The sequence below is a fragment of the Papaver somniferum genome, chromosome 3 (assembly GCF_003573695.1).
Source record: "Papaver somniferum cultivar HN1 chromosome 3, ASM357369v1, whole genome shotgun sequence".
Classification (NCBI taxonomy): Eukaryota; Viridiplantae; Streptophyta; class Magnoliopsida; order Ranunculales; family Papaveraceae; genus Papaver; species Papaver somniferum.
The window spans coordinates 121,828,572-121,848,511 of NC_039360.1; the positions used below are offsets into that span (position 1 = coordinate 121,828,572).

The window sequence follows — 19,940 nt, forward strand, 5'->3', positions numbered from 1 at the left end:
CTTTTCATTTTTTGTCACTACAGGATATTATCGGATAAATATCCGATATCCGATAGCTTAACCTATCGGATATCGATATCTGATTTTGATATCCTATAGGATATTCTCGGATATCGAATATCCGATAATGCTTAACCTGTCGGATATCGGATATCCAAATATCCGACGGATATTCTTCCATTGACAGCCCTAACTATGTGACATGGATTCGTGCAATCACCATGGCTCTTCGAGCAAAGAAAAAACTGGGTTTTGTTGATGGAACTCTTGTCAAACCATCATCAGATGCTGATCCTAAGGATGTTGCTTCTTGGGAACGTTCGAATGACCTGGTTAGCAGTTGGCTCCTCCATTCGGTTGCCCCTGACATTCGCAACAACATTCTTTATGCATCCACTGCTCATGAAATATGGAAGGATTTGCGTATTCGTTTTTGCCATTCGTCGGCCCCAAATATCTTTCAACTCAAGCGTGCTATCTTGCACCTCAAACAAGAAGGTTTGACTGTTTCATCCTATTTTACTCAGTTGAAATCATTATAGGATGAATTGCAATCCCTTGTTGTTATCTCTCCATGTATTTGTGGAAATGCCAAATCCACATTGGAACGTCTCCAACAAGATCAGGGGATGGAGTTTTTACAAGGTTTTCACGACCGTTTTGCTGCCATCCGCAACCAAATATTGTTGATGGAACCTTTTCCTAATACCTCAAAGATCTATTCTCTTGTGCGCCAAGAAGAGCAACAATAAGAGCTCAATCACTCCACTGTTCCTATGGTGGATTCTGCTGGTTTGAATGTATCTCGTAATGATGGTCGCCAGCCCTCTCGTTCCGGCCAGAATCATAAGCGCCCTCGTCCAGTTTGTGACCACTGTAGTCGTGTAGGCCATACTCAACAAACTTGTTAGAAGCTTCATGGTTATCCAACCAAAACCAAAGATGGAACTGCTCTTACTTCGTCATCAACTGGGCCTAACTTGCAAGTGTCAATCCCTGGTATGACTAAGGATCAGTATGCTAGGCTTCTTTCCCTTCTTGTGGATCCTCCGACGGATGCTCCGTCCGTTCCAACTGCCAGTCTCGTAGGTATGGTACTTCCATCTCAATCCACTTGGATTATTGATACCGGTGCATCTAAACATATATGTTCATCCCTATCCTTATTTTCTTCATATAAATCGGCTCCTAATAATATATATGTACAGTTTCCAAATGGTGAAAATTATCTTGTCACTCGTATTGGAACCGTGACTTTCTCTCTAAAATTTCAAATACACGATGTTTTTTATATACATTCTTTTAAGTTTAATCTCTTGCCAATATCTCAGTTGACAACATCAATCAATTGTGCTGTTTTATTTGACAAATGACAATGTATTTTTCAGGACCCTTCGACGAAATTGGAGATTGGTCGGGGTAAAGCCAAAGATGGCCTCTATTTTTGGTGTTCAACAACTAGTACTGTTGTTTCAGCATTAGTATTAAATAATTATGATCTATGGCATTGGCGCTTAGGCCACCCATCAGATCTTAGATTCAAATTTTTATGTAATACGTATCCTTATATTAAGTCGTCTATGAATTGCAGTGTATGCCCTCGGGCAAAACAATCTCGATTGAAATTTAATAAAAGTACTAGTTCTACTACTCGTGCCTTTGAGCTTATACATTGTGATATTTGGGGTCCATTTACTATTCCTTCCCACTCCGGTGCGCGCTATTTTCTAACTATTGTTGATGATTTTACGCGATGCACTTGGTTATACTTGATGTCCGCTAAATCAGACACAAAAAAATTCTTGGTTTATTTTTTTAACATGATAAAAACTCAATTTGGTTCTAAAATCACCAATCTGCACTCGGGTAATGGAAATATGTTCATACCACAACTTCAAACTATTCGATCTAATAACGACACTGGATTTCTCTCCAAGGAAATTCAATCATGGTATGCCGAACATGGAATCCTTCATCAATGTAGTTGTGTCGATACACCACAACAAAATGGTGTTGTCGAAAGAAAACATCGCCACCTCTTTGATGTGGCTCGTGCTCTCCGTTTTTTTTTTGATAAAAGAAGGATATATTAAAAAAGAAAAAGTTATTTACAGAGTATTTACAAAGGCATCAGACCTATAAAAGAATAAGACTGATCTGTTACAAACTCATAATTTCCTCCCAGGTATTTATAATCTGATTCGCAGTGAAGTTCTTAAACGCTTCTGTTGATGAACTCCACAGGTAAATCCATTGTTTTATAGCAATTTCCAACTCATACACTGTCTTGGGTCTTCCTCCATGCACCCTCCTATTGCGCTCGTTCCACACCTCCCAACAGATTACAAAAGGGAGCAATTTCCAAACCATCTTCACTCTTGTTGAAGCTCTTTCCAATCTCCAGCCCTGAATACACGAAAAGAAATGGAGAGGCATAATCCAATGAACTTTCAGCGCTGCTATAAAGTACTCCAACAGCTGATTAATCACATTGCAATGAATGAATAGGTGATCCATCGTCTCCACCGCTGCGTTGCAATAAAGGCATAACTTGGATTGAACTGTTACTCCCCTGTGTTGCAACATGTATCTCGTTGGGATTGAATCATGCAGCGATGCCCAAAACAGAAAAATAACTTTAGGTGGCACAAGTTTGTTAGTTAACAGACGATGTCCTTCCCAATCAGGGTCAGTCTCAGACAACTTCAAGTAAATTGATTTTGCAGACGTTTCCCCATCCAAACAATCAACCTCTCCTTGAGTCAGGTTAATTAACCTGATTTCATACTTTAATTCCAGCAAATCAATGCGTTCAGCTGGATCTAGTTGTCTGGTAAACTGAAAATTCCATCTCGGATTAAAGAGCGTTGCCACTGAGTCCATTTTTTGCGCACTAATTTTATATAATCTTGGATACTTCTCCGTGAAAGATATATTTGCACACCAGCGATCATGCCAAAACCTAATTGTGGAGCCATATTTTACTTGCACCTTTACAGCATCTGCAAAAACCCTGTTTTCTCTTAAAATCCCAAACCACATGCTTCGACCAATGGAATCTTTAACTTGAAGCGGTAGCAGACAGTCTTCCTGAGCTTGCGATTTTTCGCACATAATGCGTCTCCAAAGGGCAGTTTTTTCTTTACAATACCTAGCATGCGACTTAGCTAACAAAGATTTGTTCACTAGTCTCAAGCTTCGAATACCTAAACCTCCTTTCCACTTTGGTTTGCAAATTCTTTTAAAAGAAATCTAGCTCATCTTCTTTTTTTCTTCATCCTCTCCCCACAAGAATATTCTCATGATAGTGTTAAGCCGCTTCTCCACTGATACCGGAATGTGATGCAAGGACATGAAGTAAACTGCCAAACTCTCCAATGAACTCCTAATCAGCACCACCCTACCAGCCTTGTTCAAATATCTTCTCTTCCATGGAGCAAGCTTTTTTTTGCATTCTCTGAATAATTACCTCCCAAATCAACTCGTTCCTTCTATTAGAACCAATTGGCATTCCCAAATAAGTCACAGGCAACGTCTCCACTCTACATCCCAACTCCAAAGATAACCCGCCTACCAGATGATACGCACCTCTACTGATCATCGTACTCTTTCCAGGTTTAGTCGCAGCCCTGTTAAAATTTCAAACAATAGCAAAATAACAAGAAGTCGCCTAACCTCAACAATTGAAGCGTCTAAGAATATTATCGTGTCGTCAGCAAACTGTAGGTGTGACACCATAGTACCACCTTCTTTAACCTGAAAGCCTCCAAGTATACCTTGTTTTACTGCCTTATTGATGAGTAAAGACAGAACTTCTACCACCAGAAGAAAAAGAAAGGGAGATAAGGGGTCTCCCTGACGGATTCCTTTTGATGGTTTAATCAAACTCGTTGCTTCCCTATTAACTAGGATGGAAAATTGAGCTTCAGTGACACACCATCTTATCCATTGAATCCACTTTGAGCCAAACCCATTCTTTGCCAAAATAGTGAAAAGCGCAGGCCAACTAACATTATCGAAGGCCTTTTGCATATCAATCTTACACATGATACCCGGTCTTTTTTGTCTCAATCTGCTATCAACAAGCTCATTCGCAATCAAAATACCGTCAAGTATCTGTCTATGCTTGATAAAAGCTCCCCGTGCAGTAGAAATCAATCCTGGCATGACCACCTTCATTCTTTCCGCCAAAATTTTACAAATAATTTTGTAGAAGCTACTTATTAAACTCAGAGGTCTAAAGTCCTTGACAGTGGCAGAATCTTCTTTTTTAGGAATTAGTTTCAAGAAAGAGACATTTAGTCTCCAATCTAGCTTACCTTTGGAGAAAAATACCTTGATTGCTTCCATACCATCATTCTTCAACACTCCCCAACAAGTCTTATAAAACTCCACATTATAACCGTCCGTCCCTGGAGCTTTATTCGCTCCGCATAACTTGATAGCTTTCAATAACTCCTCCTCCTCAACATCTCTTTCGAGCCACGCCTGTTGTACCTGATCAATAGTCCTGAAGTCTAAACTATCAAAAGAAGGATTAACTGGCGAAGAATCAGTAAACAAATCAGAGTAATAATCATGAATCTCTTTTTTGATAACTTCATGGTTGAAAACATCTACACCATCAACCTCCAACTTCGTGATACAATTCTTTCTCCTCTTGCCACTTGCGATTTGATGAAAATATTGAGTGTTTTTGTCTCCATCCTTGAAACCCTTCACCTTTGCACGTTGATATGCCATCCTAGCTCTAGTGAGCTTAACAGTGTTTATGGAGTTCAATAAAGCCGTTCTTTCTTCAAGCTGAGAAGTAGATAAAACCGAAATTTCCTCAGAAATATTCAGGATGTTAATCTTCTTCTTAAGCTCCTCCTCCTCCTTACGCACGTTCCCAAAAGTTCTTCTGCTCTATGGCTTGATGAAGTACTTCAAGTTCTGAAGTTTCCGAAAGAGGGAAAATCCGGAGTACCCACAAAATCCAATGAGTTCCACCAAACCTCCACCATTTTCACGAAATCAGGGTGTTCCAGCCAGTGATTTTCAATTCTGAAACAAGAATGAATTCTAATAGATGGAGATAGGTCAATTAGCAAAGCGTTATGATCTGATATAGTACGAACCAGAGAAGTTTGAGTTGCAGTGCTGAACTTAGAATCGAAAGAAGTATAAACCAAGCATCTGTCTAACTTACATAGCAACGGGTCATTGTGCTTATTGCTCCAAGTATAAGCTCCTCCACGCAACGGTAAATCAATGAGTTCTTTTTCAACGAAAAAGTCGTTAAGGAACTTCATGTTCCTGACATCACCACCATGCTTATTTCTTTCTGAGTCTCTCCTCACAGCATTAACATCCCCCACAAAACACCATGCCTCAGTTGACCAATCTCTAACTTCAGATAAGTCCTTCCAAAACAATTCTCTCAAGGTGTGCTCGCAAGGAGAATAAACATTCGTCAAGAAAAATTTGAAACCATCACTCCGGAATCTGAAAAGACATGAAATAGAATTGATGCCTATTCTCTTGTCCAACAGCTCCAGTTGCGTATTGTCCCAAACTGTGAGAAGGCCACTACTGTTACCCACCAAACACTGTGAAGGTAAAAGTTCCATTCCAAAGTCAGCATCGTACCATAATTGGCCAAAAAACCATCGTGACATTGTTGTCATCTTAGTCTCTTGAATGCAACATATGAGACATTTATGCTAGAAAATTAAATTTCACACAGATATTTGCTTAATGTATTCGTTCAGTCCCCTGATGTTCCAAGACAACACTTTAGAACCCATCAATACTAAAATTATCCCTTGAGTTAACCTCCTCATTATCCTCGCATCATTTGAGGAGTTAGATATATGGGAGTCACAACTATCATGCACATTCTGACAATCAGCAATTGTGTTGTACTTATCTCTGTACTTGAATAGAATTTCGTCTATAACAGACTTAGCCTTCCCTTCGTCCTTAGTCGAGATACCCCCCATTCTGCAGCATAACTCCACAACAAGTTTAGAAGTTGAAAAAATAACCTCATTTGTATCTATATTCATATTCTGTAAGTCCCCCAAGTTAATGACAATCTGATCATCCACCACATTGAACAGTTGCAGATTTTGATCATTTTGCCTAGGACTTACACGAATGGGAGTTGTATGAGCACCAATATCTTCTAAATGACTTGAGTGCAAGACCAATTGAAGGTCGTCAGCTGGATCTGAGGAAGAAAACCTTCGGTCATTACTCATATTCAAATCTGGTTCGTTAACTCCTGCATTGATAGGAATTCCGTCCACACATCCATCTCTGTCAAGAGCTAACGCACCCATGCCCACTGAATCATTTGAAGAAGCAATAATGATGGTAACTACTCCTTCACATCCATTTATATCTTGCATTCCAAGTGCTTCAGTTGCCAAAATACTATCAATAAGTTCCAGTCTATTCGAAGCGGGAACCTCACCTTCACTTCCACATTCGCGTAGACAATGGAATTTATTAACAGTAGAGACAATAACATCTCTTTGAAAATGCATCCCCACACCATCATTTTCAAAAGAGGATGTTATGTTCTCTCTCGCAGCAGGTTCAAAGAGTTCAACATCATTCAAACCCCTGGAGCTAGAGAAAAAATAACCACCTTCCTGGCCATCTTCTCTAGGGTTGGAGCCACCAGCATCGTCAGTTTTAGCCTTGAAGCCCAAACTAGAATTTGAGTTCTGACTTCTCTGACTCGGCTCCCTCGAATCTGGAACCTCAGCTGAATCAATCCCCGTCACCAATTTAGATCCCACAGATACGGTAGGGATATTTTTTGAGTTTAAAAATCTTTTGTCAAACTCATTGATTATCCTAACGTATTCCTCCATTGGTGTCGTTGATTTAGGGTTGAATTTGAAGTCCCATTCTATTGAAACTGCCCATTTTCGGTCTTCTTCTTCCACCATCAAAGCCGTCGGGATTAAAGCAAAGTCACCTCTGACCTTAATTCTGAAGAAGCTTGATTAGCCCCTCTCAAAGTGTTTGCCGAAACTTCAATGAGACCTCCAAGCAGATCTCCCACAGTTTTAAATAATTTAGAACTCCAGAACCTTTGTGGAATTCCCCTGATCTTTAACCATTTTCCATACTTTGCCAAAGCCTGTAATGGAATGACATTGTCCTTGACCTGTGTGGACACTTTATCTTCACTACATTCCTCCACTGAGTCTCTGTTGTGCCTAGAATTCTCCGTACCCCTGGTCTGAGTGATATGAACCACAGCCATGTCAACAAAGATTTTATGTGGCTTCCAAAGATCAAGCCAGTAGTCTTTATCCAAGACGATCTTAGCATTGCACTCGTCCAAAATCTCCATATCAATGAACGATTACCAATCCATCTACCTCCGTATCTCCTTTGCTACTTTTTGCCAACGAACAACTCCTTTTATCCGGACAAATCCTTCATAAAACTGTTTAGCAGCCCCCTTTTTAAGCAGTTTGGCTGCAAAATCCTGTCTAGATGGTAGGATTCGCACAGGTTTAAGAATCATCTTATTCTGCTTAGAAATCCTGATAATCTCCTTATAGAGAACTGCCCAATAATAACCATTGTTTCCATAAGGAATACATAATGCATATGATCTATTGGCATCTCCTCTTCCCATCCTTGAAATCCTCAAGTATTCCTGCATCATTTTCCCTTATTTCACACAAGAAAGATGATTCACCCTCCCTCCTTGACCATCTCATCTTCGTTCCTCCTGCAGTTACAGCTTCCTCAAAAACCTCTGCAAACCAGTTAACAACCCCTGTAGAAAAATCCATCCAAGCTTTGAATCCTCCTCGCTTCCTCTGCAAACCAGTTTCCCGTTACTCTCCGTTTTCAATCCGGGTTACCCATTTCATTTTGGGGTGAGTGTATACTCACTGCTGTTTACTTGATAAACAAAATGCCAACTCCTCTTTTAGGCAATCAATCCCCTCACCAGATGCTATTTGGAACTTCACCATCTATAACAACTTAAAAGTGTTTGGTTGTCTTTGTTTTGCAAGAAATACTCATATCAAAACAAAATTTGATTCTCGATCTAATCCTGGCATATTCGTCGGATATCCACACGGTCAAAAAATATATCGCACTTTCGATGTTGAAACTCGCAAAATTATCACTTCTCCTGATGTCATTTTTCATGAAAAGGTGTTTCCATTTCTAAATGTTCCTAATCAAAATAATCATGGAACCCAAACACCTGTTCTTATGCGACCTATAGATGATGGTCCCATTTTTAATTATGGAGAAGATATTCCTGTACATGATACTATACATGATATAGAACTTTCCACATTATCTCAAATTTCTCAAATACCTATTACAACTCCAAATCTTTCGTCTGATGAGTCTCAGACAAATTAAGATCCAAATAGGAATTCTCCAACCCAATCTAATCCACCAACTTCGGTTCCAACAATAGATTTACAACATTCTACTGTTTCGGAAAATATTTTGGAATGCAAATCATCACGTCATCGCCAACCACCAAAAAGGTTGAATGATTATATATGTTCTAGTGCACATACGAATACACCATATCCCATGGATAACTATCTTTCACTAAAACATTTTTCTCAATCTCATCAAGTTTTTTTATCAAAAGTCCTTGATACAACAGAATCCACTTCTTTTACTCAAGCCATGAAAGATCTGAAATGGCGACTTGCAATGAAAAACGAAGTTTCAGCTTTAGAAGCTAATAATACTTGGACTCGCATGTCTTTACCACATGGTAAACAACCAATATGTTGTAAGTGGATTTATAAAATTAAATATCGACCCGATGGTTCCATTGAACGCTCCAAAGCTTGTCTTGTAGCTAAGGGTTACACTCAAGCTGAAGGCATTGATTATCATGATACTTTTGCACCAGTTGCAAAGCTCGTCACTGTTCGTATTCTCCTTTCTGTTGCAGATGTAAAAGGATGGTCCCTTCACCAATTAGACGTAAATAATGCTTTTCTACAAGGTGATCATGAAGAAGAGATCTATATGAAATTACCACCCGAGTTTTCACGTGAGGGGGAGCATTCTGTTTGCAAATTAAATAAATAATTGTATGGCCTTAAACAAGCTTCTCGACAGTGGTTTTCAAAATTCTCTAACACCCTTATACAAAAGGGTGTTGTTCAATCCATTGCTGATTACAACCTTTTTACCTATAAAAAGGGTTCAGTTTCTCTTTTTGTTCTCGTTTATGTGGATGACATAATTATCACCGGGAACAACGAAACATCAATTTCCAATCTCAAGAAATTTTTGGAAAAATCATTTTCAATTAAAGATCTCGGTAAACTTCAATATTTTTTAGGAATTGAAGTATCTCGTTCAAATCGTGGCATATTTTTATGTCAACGAAAATATATTCTCGACATATTAAAAGATGCGGGATTGACAGGAGATCGTACTTCTGATTTTCCTATGGAGCAACAACTCCGACTAAAGCCTAATGATGGTCAACCTATGTCCGATCCAACCATCTTCCGCCGCCTCATTGGTCGTTTGTTATATCTTACTGTTACAAGACCAGATATCACATATATTGTTAATACTCTGAGTCAATTTATGAGTAATCCTCACACAACTCACATGGATGTCGCAAATCGCATCCTCCGTTATCTCAAAGGTACTATAGGAAAAGGCCTTTTATTATCTTATAGTAATACCCTCCATTTAAGTGGATATTGTGATTCTGACTGGGCTGGTTGCCCAACGACTAGACGATCCACAACAGGCTATTTCACTATACTTGGTACTAGTCCCATCTCTTGGAAAACCAAGAAACAAGTAACCATTTCTCGCTCTTCTGCTGAAGCGGAATATCATGCTCTTGCAACACTCACGTGTGAACTCCAATGGTTGAAATATCTCTTAAATGACCTTGATATACCCCATTCGGAACCAATTTATGTCTTTTGTGATAACCAGGCTGCAATTCATATTGCCGAAAATCCGGTCTTCCATGAACGGACTAAACACATTGAATTGGATTGACATTTCATCCGAGAGAAAATAATGTCCAAGTTAATTGCACCTAGCTATGTTCGCTCTGTGGATCAACTCGCAGATATTTTTACCAAGCCGCTAGGAGCTGAAGTTCATCGTCGACTAACTTCCAAGTTAAGTGTGGTCGACCTTGCTGGCCCACTCCAACTTGAGGGGAAGTATTAGAATATAGGTTGGAATATACGTGTGAACAAGTCAGACATATTAATTAGTAAATCCTAATTGATATGGCATATCTTTTAGTTTCCTTATTTAGTCTTCTTCCTTAATCTTCTCCCTTAACTCATGTATATTATTCTCTGACAAATCACAATTTACGAGTGATTGATGTAAATTATGGTAGTCTAAATTGTTACCTAGTTTAGGTTTATTTTCCATTGTACGAATATGTATTCTTCACTATAAATAATAAAGTTCTTCTCCACTGTTATTCACACAGTGATTACAAATCAATCTCCCTGTTAGGTTTATACTGTGTCTGTAGAATTCTATAACTAATTACGATACCACACAATTCTCAAGCATATGCATATCTCGAAAAGAATTACATAATTGATAGTACGAGTGCCCACGGGCATTGTAATCTCCTCCCCTTCAAATGAGGATATAATAACTTTGAGAATGTGAATCATGTTTTTGGTACACTCAATTGGAGCACTACCATTAGCTTCTTATGGAACGTCACTTATTTTATTAGATGTGACTGGATTTTCCTCTAAAAGAGGCAAACGCTTATGTAAAAGCAAATGAGATATTTCACGCCTAGTCAGTAGCAGCCTTTTTCAATTTTATCATGATGGGAGAGAAACTGATATAACATTAAAGTTAATTAACACCAATTTTTGCTGGTAGTGTATAGTCTCCCCCTGATTATGGCGGAAATATTTTCATCTCATAAAAACGAAAACAAATTTCTCAAAGTATCATCCGATTAATTCGAGGACATATACTTATAATAATTTCTGGATGTTAACAATACCAGGTGGGACAGTAGATACTTATTCCAACAGCCATAAAAAAATTGTTCCAAAATTGTAATCTACTTGAGATACAAATTGAACATCAACCATGTATTTTATTAGTTACATCCAAAATATACAAATAAAACTCCAAAATAATTTGGTGACCTCAGGGATCAATGAGATAATGAACTAGAATGAAATTATGGACACTTTTTTTTTATCAAAAAAAAATTATATCAAGATCGGAATAGTCACTACAAGGACTAATAATATAGACTAACAAGCAAGGTGCGCACTTATTGATCTTTTATGTCCTACCGTATTCCAACATCAAGTTGAAGGGTCTCAATTTTGGAGATTATTATTAGGAAGAAAAAAATAAATATTGCTTAATATCCCTCAGGAATGCAGCAATCTCCGGTTTCGTTGGTGTTTGCAATTAAGAATACCATAATAACGATATTTTGTCCCTTTAGGATCGACAAGGAAGAACCAAATCTAGTTGATTTTTATGGTTCCTTTTAAAAAAAATAAATGAAGAAAGAAATTATCATCGCCATTTTTTGTAGAGAAATATCCACTTAGTGGTTGATTAACGATGGTTTCTTATAGGGAATAATAGAAACCAATCAATGTTCCTTGGAAGGATTGAAACCATATTGGCCTAAACATAATTTAGATTGTCAATTTATTTACATCTCATCTCCTAGTATTGACGGAGGAGAGAAAACCGATATCAATTGGTTTATTCAATATATTAAAATTGTTTAAATGATAATGGGAAAAAATGCCGTTTAACATTGCATATGGAAAATCCATTTATGAAAATCACATGATCTTCCTCCAACGGGAGAAGATACCAAACTTAACTGGCCTTAGGTTTTTCAACCATGCATGTGATTAATTACCGTAAAAATATTTCAGTTGCGACAACACCAATTTCCGTGATTATAGTTTCTTTTAGAAAGATAGAAACTATAAACCATCTATTGATGGATTTTCTTTTTCTTTCTCCACGAGAAAATAAGAGACAAAAGATAAGTCCAAAAAATAAAAATTGATCACCTCATATCTTTTTAGGATTAACCAATAGATTTTAGTTGCACCCAAAAAAATAGAGAATGAGTATAATCATATTCTCATGATAGGTGTTATGAAGATATATAAAATCTGTCTCCATGGAATACACCTCGGTGCATAAGGGGAAAAAACAAATCACATGATAGGTGTTATGAAGATATATAAAATCTGTCTCCATGGAATACACCATGGTGATTAAAGAATTAAGGAAAGAATATACTTTCTCCGTTTTTAAATGATAGGCTGGTTTCCATAAATAAAAGTTTCAAAAAGATAGGCTGGTTTCCTAATTGGGAAGTCAAATGTTACTTTAGTTTTGTGGGACCACTTTTCTCTTAACTTCTTTTACTGACAAGTGTTATGGGAACCATGTCCCTTCACTTCTTTTATTGACAAGTGTCATGAAGATCCCTTTCAATAATTAGTTCTCTTAATTCCCTTAATTTTCTCTAAAACCAAAACCAGCCTATTAAAAAAGAACGGAGGGAATAATAAACTTTTGATTTGATCGATTAATTAATAAAAAAAATAAGAACACAATAAGAAATCAAAATTTATAATGACGAGTTCCACGTCAGATGCTCGTTCTCATGCACTCCAATGGAAACAAAACTGTACATAAGGACAAGATAAAAGTTAGCTAGGACTATAAAGTGAATCACACAGAACCGGCATAAACAAAATTAATAAAACTACAGAGGTCAAAGGTTAAAAATATCCCTTCATATCGTGTTTGGAAAGCTTAACCCATTTGCTCAATTCTCTTCGCGAGTGTAGAGCGTGCTGATAACGTATTGTGATATAGAAGACAAACAACGAGAGACACAAAATAGAGAGAAAGAAGGAGAGAAAAAACTTATTCATGTGTACAATAGACTAACATTAGAGCATGTATTTATAGTGCTAGATACAATGACATCCCAGTAATAAACAGGATTTGTCCTAGATATTCTTAACATAATTACACGTTTATAACATTTACAACTTTTATTCCAAAAATCTCCACTCCACAAACCCCAACGGATTTTAGACCTATCAGCCTATGCAACACATTCTATAAAGTTATTTCAAAAATTCTATCAAATATGCTAAAATCCCTCCTAAACAGAATAATTTTCCCGAATCAATCTACCTTTCTTCTCGGAAGTTAAATCACAAACAATATAATTATAGCCCATGAACTGCTTCATTCAATAAAAATCTCAAAAGCTAAAAAATGTTTCATAGCATTAAAATTATATCTATTTAATGCTTTTGATAGATTAGAGTGGCCATTCATAAAACAAGCCTTTCTCTCTTTTGGATTTAGTAAAATCTGAGTTAACCTAATATTTCAATGCATTTCGAAAGCTTCTTTCTCGAATCTTCTGAATGTTTCTCGGGGGGGCAAAATTCAATACATCAAGAAGAATTCGCCAGGAAAACCCCCTATCCTCTCATCTCTTTCTGATCTGCATGAGAATTATATCAAGGCTTCTGAACAAGGCTATTTTGGAGGGAAATAAATCGGGGTTAAAAATTAATAAAGATGTTCTAAATATTTCTCATCTTTTCTTCGCTGATTACTGATTCCTATTTACTAGCGCGGACTTGGGGGGCCAAGAATCTGCTCAACATCCTTTATAAATTCGGGGAAATTACATCAACATCCTTTATAAATTTGGGGAAATTACAGGGAAAATGGTAAATCTTCAAAAATCCAGAGTTTATTTTAGTCCTCGAATCCACCCGAAACATGGAAAAATTATTGTAAAAATTCTAAAAGTCCCGTAAATGACAAAAAAAAGATAGATATCTTGGCACTTTTTTTTTTAAACAAAAGCAGAAAAGAAAATTTTGAACCTCTTCCCCAAAAATATTACTTTACCCTATAAGACTGGAAATCGAAGTTGCTTTCTCAAAACTGGTCGCACTGTTGTCGTTAAACCCATTCTTCAATCTATCCTAACTTATCAAATGGAATGTATTGTCCTCCCCCAAACCACGTTAGACTGGCCAACTTGATCGGATGCAAAGAGATTTATGATGGAACAAATATGTCTCAAAAGGAAAAGGAAAATGACGATATATTAAACTTGGTCAAAAATTTGCAAACATATATCTCAAGGTGAAAAAGCGGGGGTCTAACAACCACACCCAATATTTCGTTGGCAATCTGAATAGACAAACTCCAATATACTTTCCAGAGAATCAACTAGACAGTCAGACTCAATCTAGAGAAAAGTATATCAAAGATTTTATATCTCTATCTCTTAATTCAATCCGCAATCAGCAAATAGGAATTTGCGAACTCGATTGAATATAAGAGAAATAACTTGAACGGTACCAAATACCAATGTTCAAGGATCAATCAATTTCAATCAACAACCAAAGGTTGGATTTCCCAATTAATTGATCCAATGCACAACCTGTGATATTTCAATTTTATAAAAAAATATAATGCTGAAAAGAAATAACACAGACACCAGAAGTTTTGTTAACGAGGAAAACCGCAAATGCAGGAAAATCCAGGGACCTAGTACAGCTTTGAACACCACACTGTATTAAGCCGCTACAGACACTAACTTACTACCAGTGAACTTCAGACTGGAATGTAGTTGAGCCCTAATCAATCTCACACTGATCAAGGTACAGTTGAGATCCTTACGTCTCTGAACCCCAGCAGGATTCTACGCACTTGATTCCCTTAGCTGATCTCACCCACAACCAAGAGTTGCTATGACCCAAAGTCGAAGACTTGTTAAACAAATCTGTCTCACACAAAAAAGTCTATTGAAATAGATAAATCTGTCTCCTAGAGAAATACCTACGAGTTTTGTTCCGTCTTTGGTAAATCAAGGTGAACAGGAACCAATTGATATACCAGACTTATATTCCCGAAAAACGGCCTAGAAATATCATTCGCCTCACAATAATATTAATCGATTAACGAAACAAGATATTGTGGAATCACAAATGATGAGACAAAGATGTTTGTGACTACTTTTTATCTTGCCCATCGGAGAATCAATCTCGAGCAAATCTTAGAGAAGATAATACTCAATACGATAGAACAGGGCAAGATCAGAACACGCAACAACAAAGCAAATAGTTGGGTCTGGCTTCACAATCCCAATGAAGTCTTTAAGTCTTTAACCTACAGGGTTTCGTGAAAAACCTAAGGTTATAGGATAATCGACTCTAGTCGCAAATAGTATTACATAGAAGGTGTCGTGATTAGGTTTCCCAGTTGCTAGAGTTCTCCTTCATATAGTTTTCAAATCAGGGTTTGCAATCTAAGTTACCTTGGTAACTATATAGTTCTCCTTTATATAGTTAGATGAAATCCTGATTAGATTCAAGCTAATATCTTTCAACCGTTAGATCGAACTTAGCTTGTTATACACAAATGAAATGTACCCTCATTTAGATTTATGTAACCGTACCTAAACGTGTACACCATGTTGGATCAACAGTAGTTAACCGAGGTTAGCTATATGAACACTCTCATATCAACCTTATTCATCTTAACCATAACTAGTTCAAATGACTCAAATGAAACTAGTTAAAGAGTTGTTCAATTGATATATTCTCATAGAAGTACACAAAAACAAAATTGAAGCAAAATCGGTTTGATTCACTCGCATCAATTCATGAAAATTATAGCCACGGTTTGCAAAGAATGCATTCCTTATTATATAAATGCATTTGTTCATGACAAACCCGATTTTAGAACTTTAACCATTCAAGTATGCAAACAGGTACGCATACTTGAATAGCCGGACCAAGTTTGGTTTTTCCCAGTATGCAAACGGGTACGCATACCTCGAAACCCAACATAAATTTCCGGTCATAAACCTACGCCAGTATGCATACGGGTACGTGCACTTAGGTTCCCGGACTTCTCAAACCAACAAGTACGCATACGGGTATGTATACTATGGTTCTCGGACATGGATCACATATATGCAGGAGTGTACAACATGTTTATAATCCAATATTGGTTAAGTGTTTTAAACTCTTATTTCAATCATTGAAACTTTGTTAGAGGATGACAATAGCCGTTTTCACACACTATTAGCATCAAAACAATTTTCAAGTTATTGAAATAATCATAACGAAACATTCCAAGTCTACACAAAATGATTGTATCACACAGACAATGTAAGACGTTACTCGGTGATTTCCATATAATCATCTTTTGACTTTCGTAAAGAATATAAGATGAACTTGGTTGAAGCGAAATCTTACCAACACATACTTCGAGAAATATGTAAGCGAGTTAAACTCAGCTCTAAATCTCAAATGTGCATAATCAAAAACCATATAGTAATACGACTTATGTCTCAATATAGGAGATAGAGTAGAAATTGACTTTCCAAGTGATAGATGATTTTTAGTCACCACATACCTTTTGTTGATGAAGTTCAACAAGATCGACTTAGTAGTTCTTCGTCTTCAATTCATGAACGTCGTGAAGTCTAATGCTCAACTACACAATCTATCCTAGTCTGAGACATCACTATAAGTAGACTAGAAATCAAGACTTATAGTTTTGATCACTAACATTGACAAACAAGCTTGAGATAGCAACGCTTGCGAGTTCGACCGAGCACCTGAATGCACGAATGAGCATTCGAGAAAACGAAGGAATGAGGGAACCTATGCAAAATAGGGAAGAAAATAATAATAATAAAATATTAATTGAGGCGCCTAGAGGACCGGGCCCGCCGACCGGCCGGACATGCCACCGTGGCCGGTCCCACGCCTTTTCCTTTATTTTATCTTATTTTATTATTTTCCTTGATCTCATGAAAACTCCTTCATTTGAGCAAAACTCCTCAGTTTCATGATATTTCCTTCACATCATGGAAATAATATAAAATTAGGAAAGGCGTTGTGGGACCGCGCCTACTAGCCGACCGACCATGCCCTAGCCGTGGCCGGTCCCACACCTTGCGATTTCTTATTTTATTATTATTATTTCCTTCATCTCTGAAAACTCTTTCGTTTCAACAAACTCCTCAGTTTCATGATATTTCCTTCACATCATGGAAATAATATAAAATTAGGAAATGTGTCGCGGGACCGGTCCTACTAGCCGGCCGGCCATGCTCTAGCCGTGGTCGGTCCCACACCTTGTGATTTCTTATTTTATTATTATTATTTCCTTCATCTCATGAAAACTCCTTCGTTGCAACAAACTTCTCAGTTTCATGATATTTCCTTCACATCATGGAAATAATATAAAATTAGGAAAACGGGACCGAGCTTACTAGCCGGCCGGCCATGCCCTAGCCGTGGCTGGTCCCACACCTTGTAATCCCTTATTTTATTATTATTTCCTTCATCTTATGAAGTTCCTCAGTTTGAGCAAAATTCTGATTTCTTCATATTTTCTCGAATGTTGCTCAAACGCGCACCAGAAAATATCAAAATTCTAAGGACTGAGACACGGACATTATGGTGACATGGGCATGCTACCTTGACCGACCAGGGTCGGCCCTTTAGCTTGCAGGAAGCCGGTCCCACATATTTTCATAATTTGACCTAATTTGTTCATATTAGGTAGAAACTCTTCCAAACAACTTGGACTTTCATCAAATGATCGGCAGTCGGTCCCATGGCCACCAGGGCCGGTTCCATGACCCCTTGGTCGGTCCCTCAATTCTCCATAATTAGGTTTTTTTACCTAATGCTCAGACGAACACTATTTTCAATAAATGATTAAACTAGCATTCAATCATCCTTTCACCACTAGTCTTCAAAGGACTTTGGTATTTGGTCATTCGAGCATTTGGGAACTACATGGTCGGCCCATCATCCCATGTAGCTGGTACCTCTCTCACTCAATAGTTGATTCTCAATAAATCATCAATTGATCAGCAATTGATCAAAAATAGGGTTTCAAATCCAATGCTCCTCAAAGCGTAAACACTAGTAATTTTATGTTGATCCCGCAATCAACATTTTAATCAATTATATTCGGTCCAGTTGCCAGTATCTTGAATTAATATTTTATTTGTCCCCGTTACCAATTGTAGCGCCCCCAAAGAGGCACTAAGAATCTAAATCATTTATTTAAACATTCAATTAAGAAATCTGCTACAAAACTTAACCCAAAAACTAGCCCCACTCTGAAATATATTAATATCCAAGAACTCCTCTCAAATGATACTATACAATAGTCATTTGATTTAAATAGAATATACAACATAATAAACATAGTCGAAGTTAACCAAGTAACGGACTCAACTCCTCGAAACTTCTGCTGCGCAACTCTGATCTGTCTCTGAAACTGAAAGTGGGAATGGGTGAGCACATCATCCCTACAAGGGGTGCCCAATGGAAATAACAACTAACTTTCAAGTAATGATTAATATGATTTGAAGAAAATGTAGGTTTTATCAAAAGTCGATAACACACGGAAAGACAGTAAAACATATTGTAGAAGCTTAACTTTTCAAAGCAATTTAAAAGAACAGTAAACATCCATAAATAACAGTAAACATCCATGTATGAGATGTATGTTGCCCGCACATAATAAGGAAGAGTAATATTGATGTCAATTCTACACCGAATAGGTAATACTGTGGTGTATCGCCCTATCCATGGAATACTGAATATATAAGGAAGAATAATATTGCGGTGTATGATCCTAGTCGTGTAATATTGCGGTGTATCGCCCTAACCATAAAATACTGGTATAGTGTGGGCACACATCTCATACCACACAAAGATATGCATGAATTTCAAAACATAAAGATTTATAAAACCATAATGAATCCAAGAGAGTTCGTTATCGATTCCCACCTCTTTTGCTGACAAGCCTCGCCTACCTCGAGATCCACGATCCACTGGTTCATCCTTGAATGGATCGTTGTTAGTATAGACTAACTGTTAATCACACAACAAGTCTAAGAAACTAGTCAAAGTGGCTCACACAAGAATCATACAAGTCGAATTAATGGTTCTAAGCCCATTTATAGTTCTATACCTTTTTATTATCTATCTTTAGCATATCTAATTCAATTAGATAGGTTTTATAATTCAATAGCCAAGTCTTATGAATATCTACAACTTTATAGAAGAAACCAAAGGTCAATTCGAATAATAAGGGTCCAAACAATCAAAATATGGAAATTATTCCTAAGCTCAAGTCCATTAATCCGACCCATTAATTTAAGGCATGGTCAATATGGTCAACTGACAGCCTCTAGCGGTCAATATAACAGTCAACGTCTAAGTCCAGGTCAAAGTCAAAGTCAATGGTCTATTGGTCTGGTCACTGAGTCAAACGGATTCAACTCAGGCAGATGGTCTGAGTCAAATAAGTCAGCTAGACTGACTGGGATTCATCCTAGGCTGTTGCACCTACCAACAGACTCTGCTGCCCCACTAAGGTGCAGCAACAACACTTAACATAAACCAAAACTCTACTACAGCTTCATTACACATCAAAACTCTAACCCCAGTTCAACTTTAATCATTTCAAAAGAAATTCATTTATTCATTCTATACAAACTTCAAACTTCATTTACAATACAAACTAAGATTACCTGCAATTGCATCTCTAAGCTCCCATAAGAGAGATTTAACTCCACACACTCATCAAACCTTCATTCATACACCTCATTTCATTCATGTTTGTACAACTGCTAACGACACTACAACTCCCTGCAACACCACTGTCACTGCATACCACCAACTCCACTCTATTCTATTAATTCCAGTCACAATCATTGTGACTTAAACTCAGCAACATCAGTTACATTCATCTTTTTTATCCACAACCAATCCATTACACAAACATTATCACTAATCTTTCACCTGTCACAGATCAAACAATATTCTCTTCTCTACCCCTACTTCTCTTTCAGT

General features: G+C 37.4%; 2 protein-coding genes across 2 annotated transcripts; both read left to right on the forward strand.

The window, feature by feature from the left end:
• The first annotated feature begins 221 nt into the window (after positions 1–221).
• On the forward strand, positions 222–1,423 carry LOC113359912. Its single transcript, XM_026603478.1, has 2 exons — positions 222–498; positions 1,389–1,423. The coding sequence occupies exons 1-2, from the start codon at positions 222–224 to the stop codon at positions 1,421–1,423; spliced, it is 312 nt and encodes a 103-aa protein (XP_026459263.1).
• A 7,250-nt stretch (positions 1,424–8,673) lies between these two features.
• On the forward strand, positions 8,674–10,026 carry LOC113359913 (uncharacterized mitochondrial protein AtMg00810-like). Its single transcript, XM_026603479.1, has 2 exons — positions 8,674–9,066; positions 9,202–10,026. Exons 1-2 carry the CDS (start codon positions 8,674–8,676, stop codon positions 10,024–10,026), a joined length of 1,218 nt encoding a protein of 405 aa, XP_026459264.1.
• The last annotated feature ends 9,914 nt before the right edge of the window (positions 10,027–19,940 follow it).

Excerpts from the sequence above, each read along its gene's own strand:
- LOC113359913 (XM_026603479.1), top strand. The coding sequence starts at position 8,674 with ATGAAAGATCTGAAATGGCGACTTGCAATGAAAAACGAAGTTTCAGCT. Across the intron at positions 9,067-9,201 it reads CACGTGAGGGGGAGCATTCT|GGTTCAGTTTCTCTTTTTGT; the intron begins GTTTGCAAATTA and ends ACCTATAAAAAG.
- LOC113359912 (XM_026603478.1), top strand. The coding sequence starts at position 222 with ATGGCTCTTCGAGCAAAGAAAAAACTGGGTTTTGTTGATGGAACTCTT. Across the intron at positions 499-1,388 it reads CTTGCACCTCAAACAAGAAG|GACCCTTCGACGAAATTGGA; the intron begins GTTTGACTGTTT and ends TGTATTTTTCAG.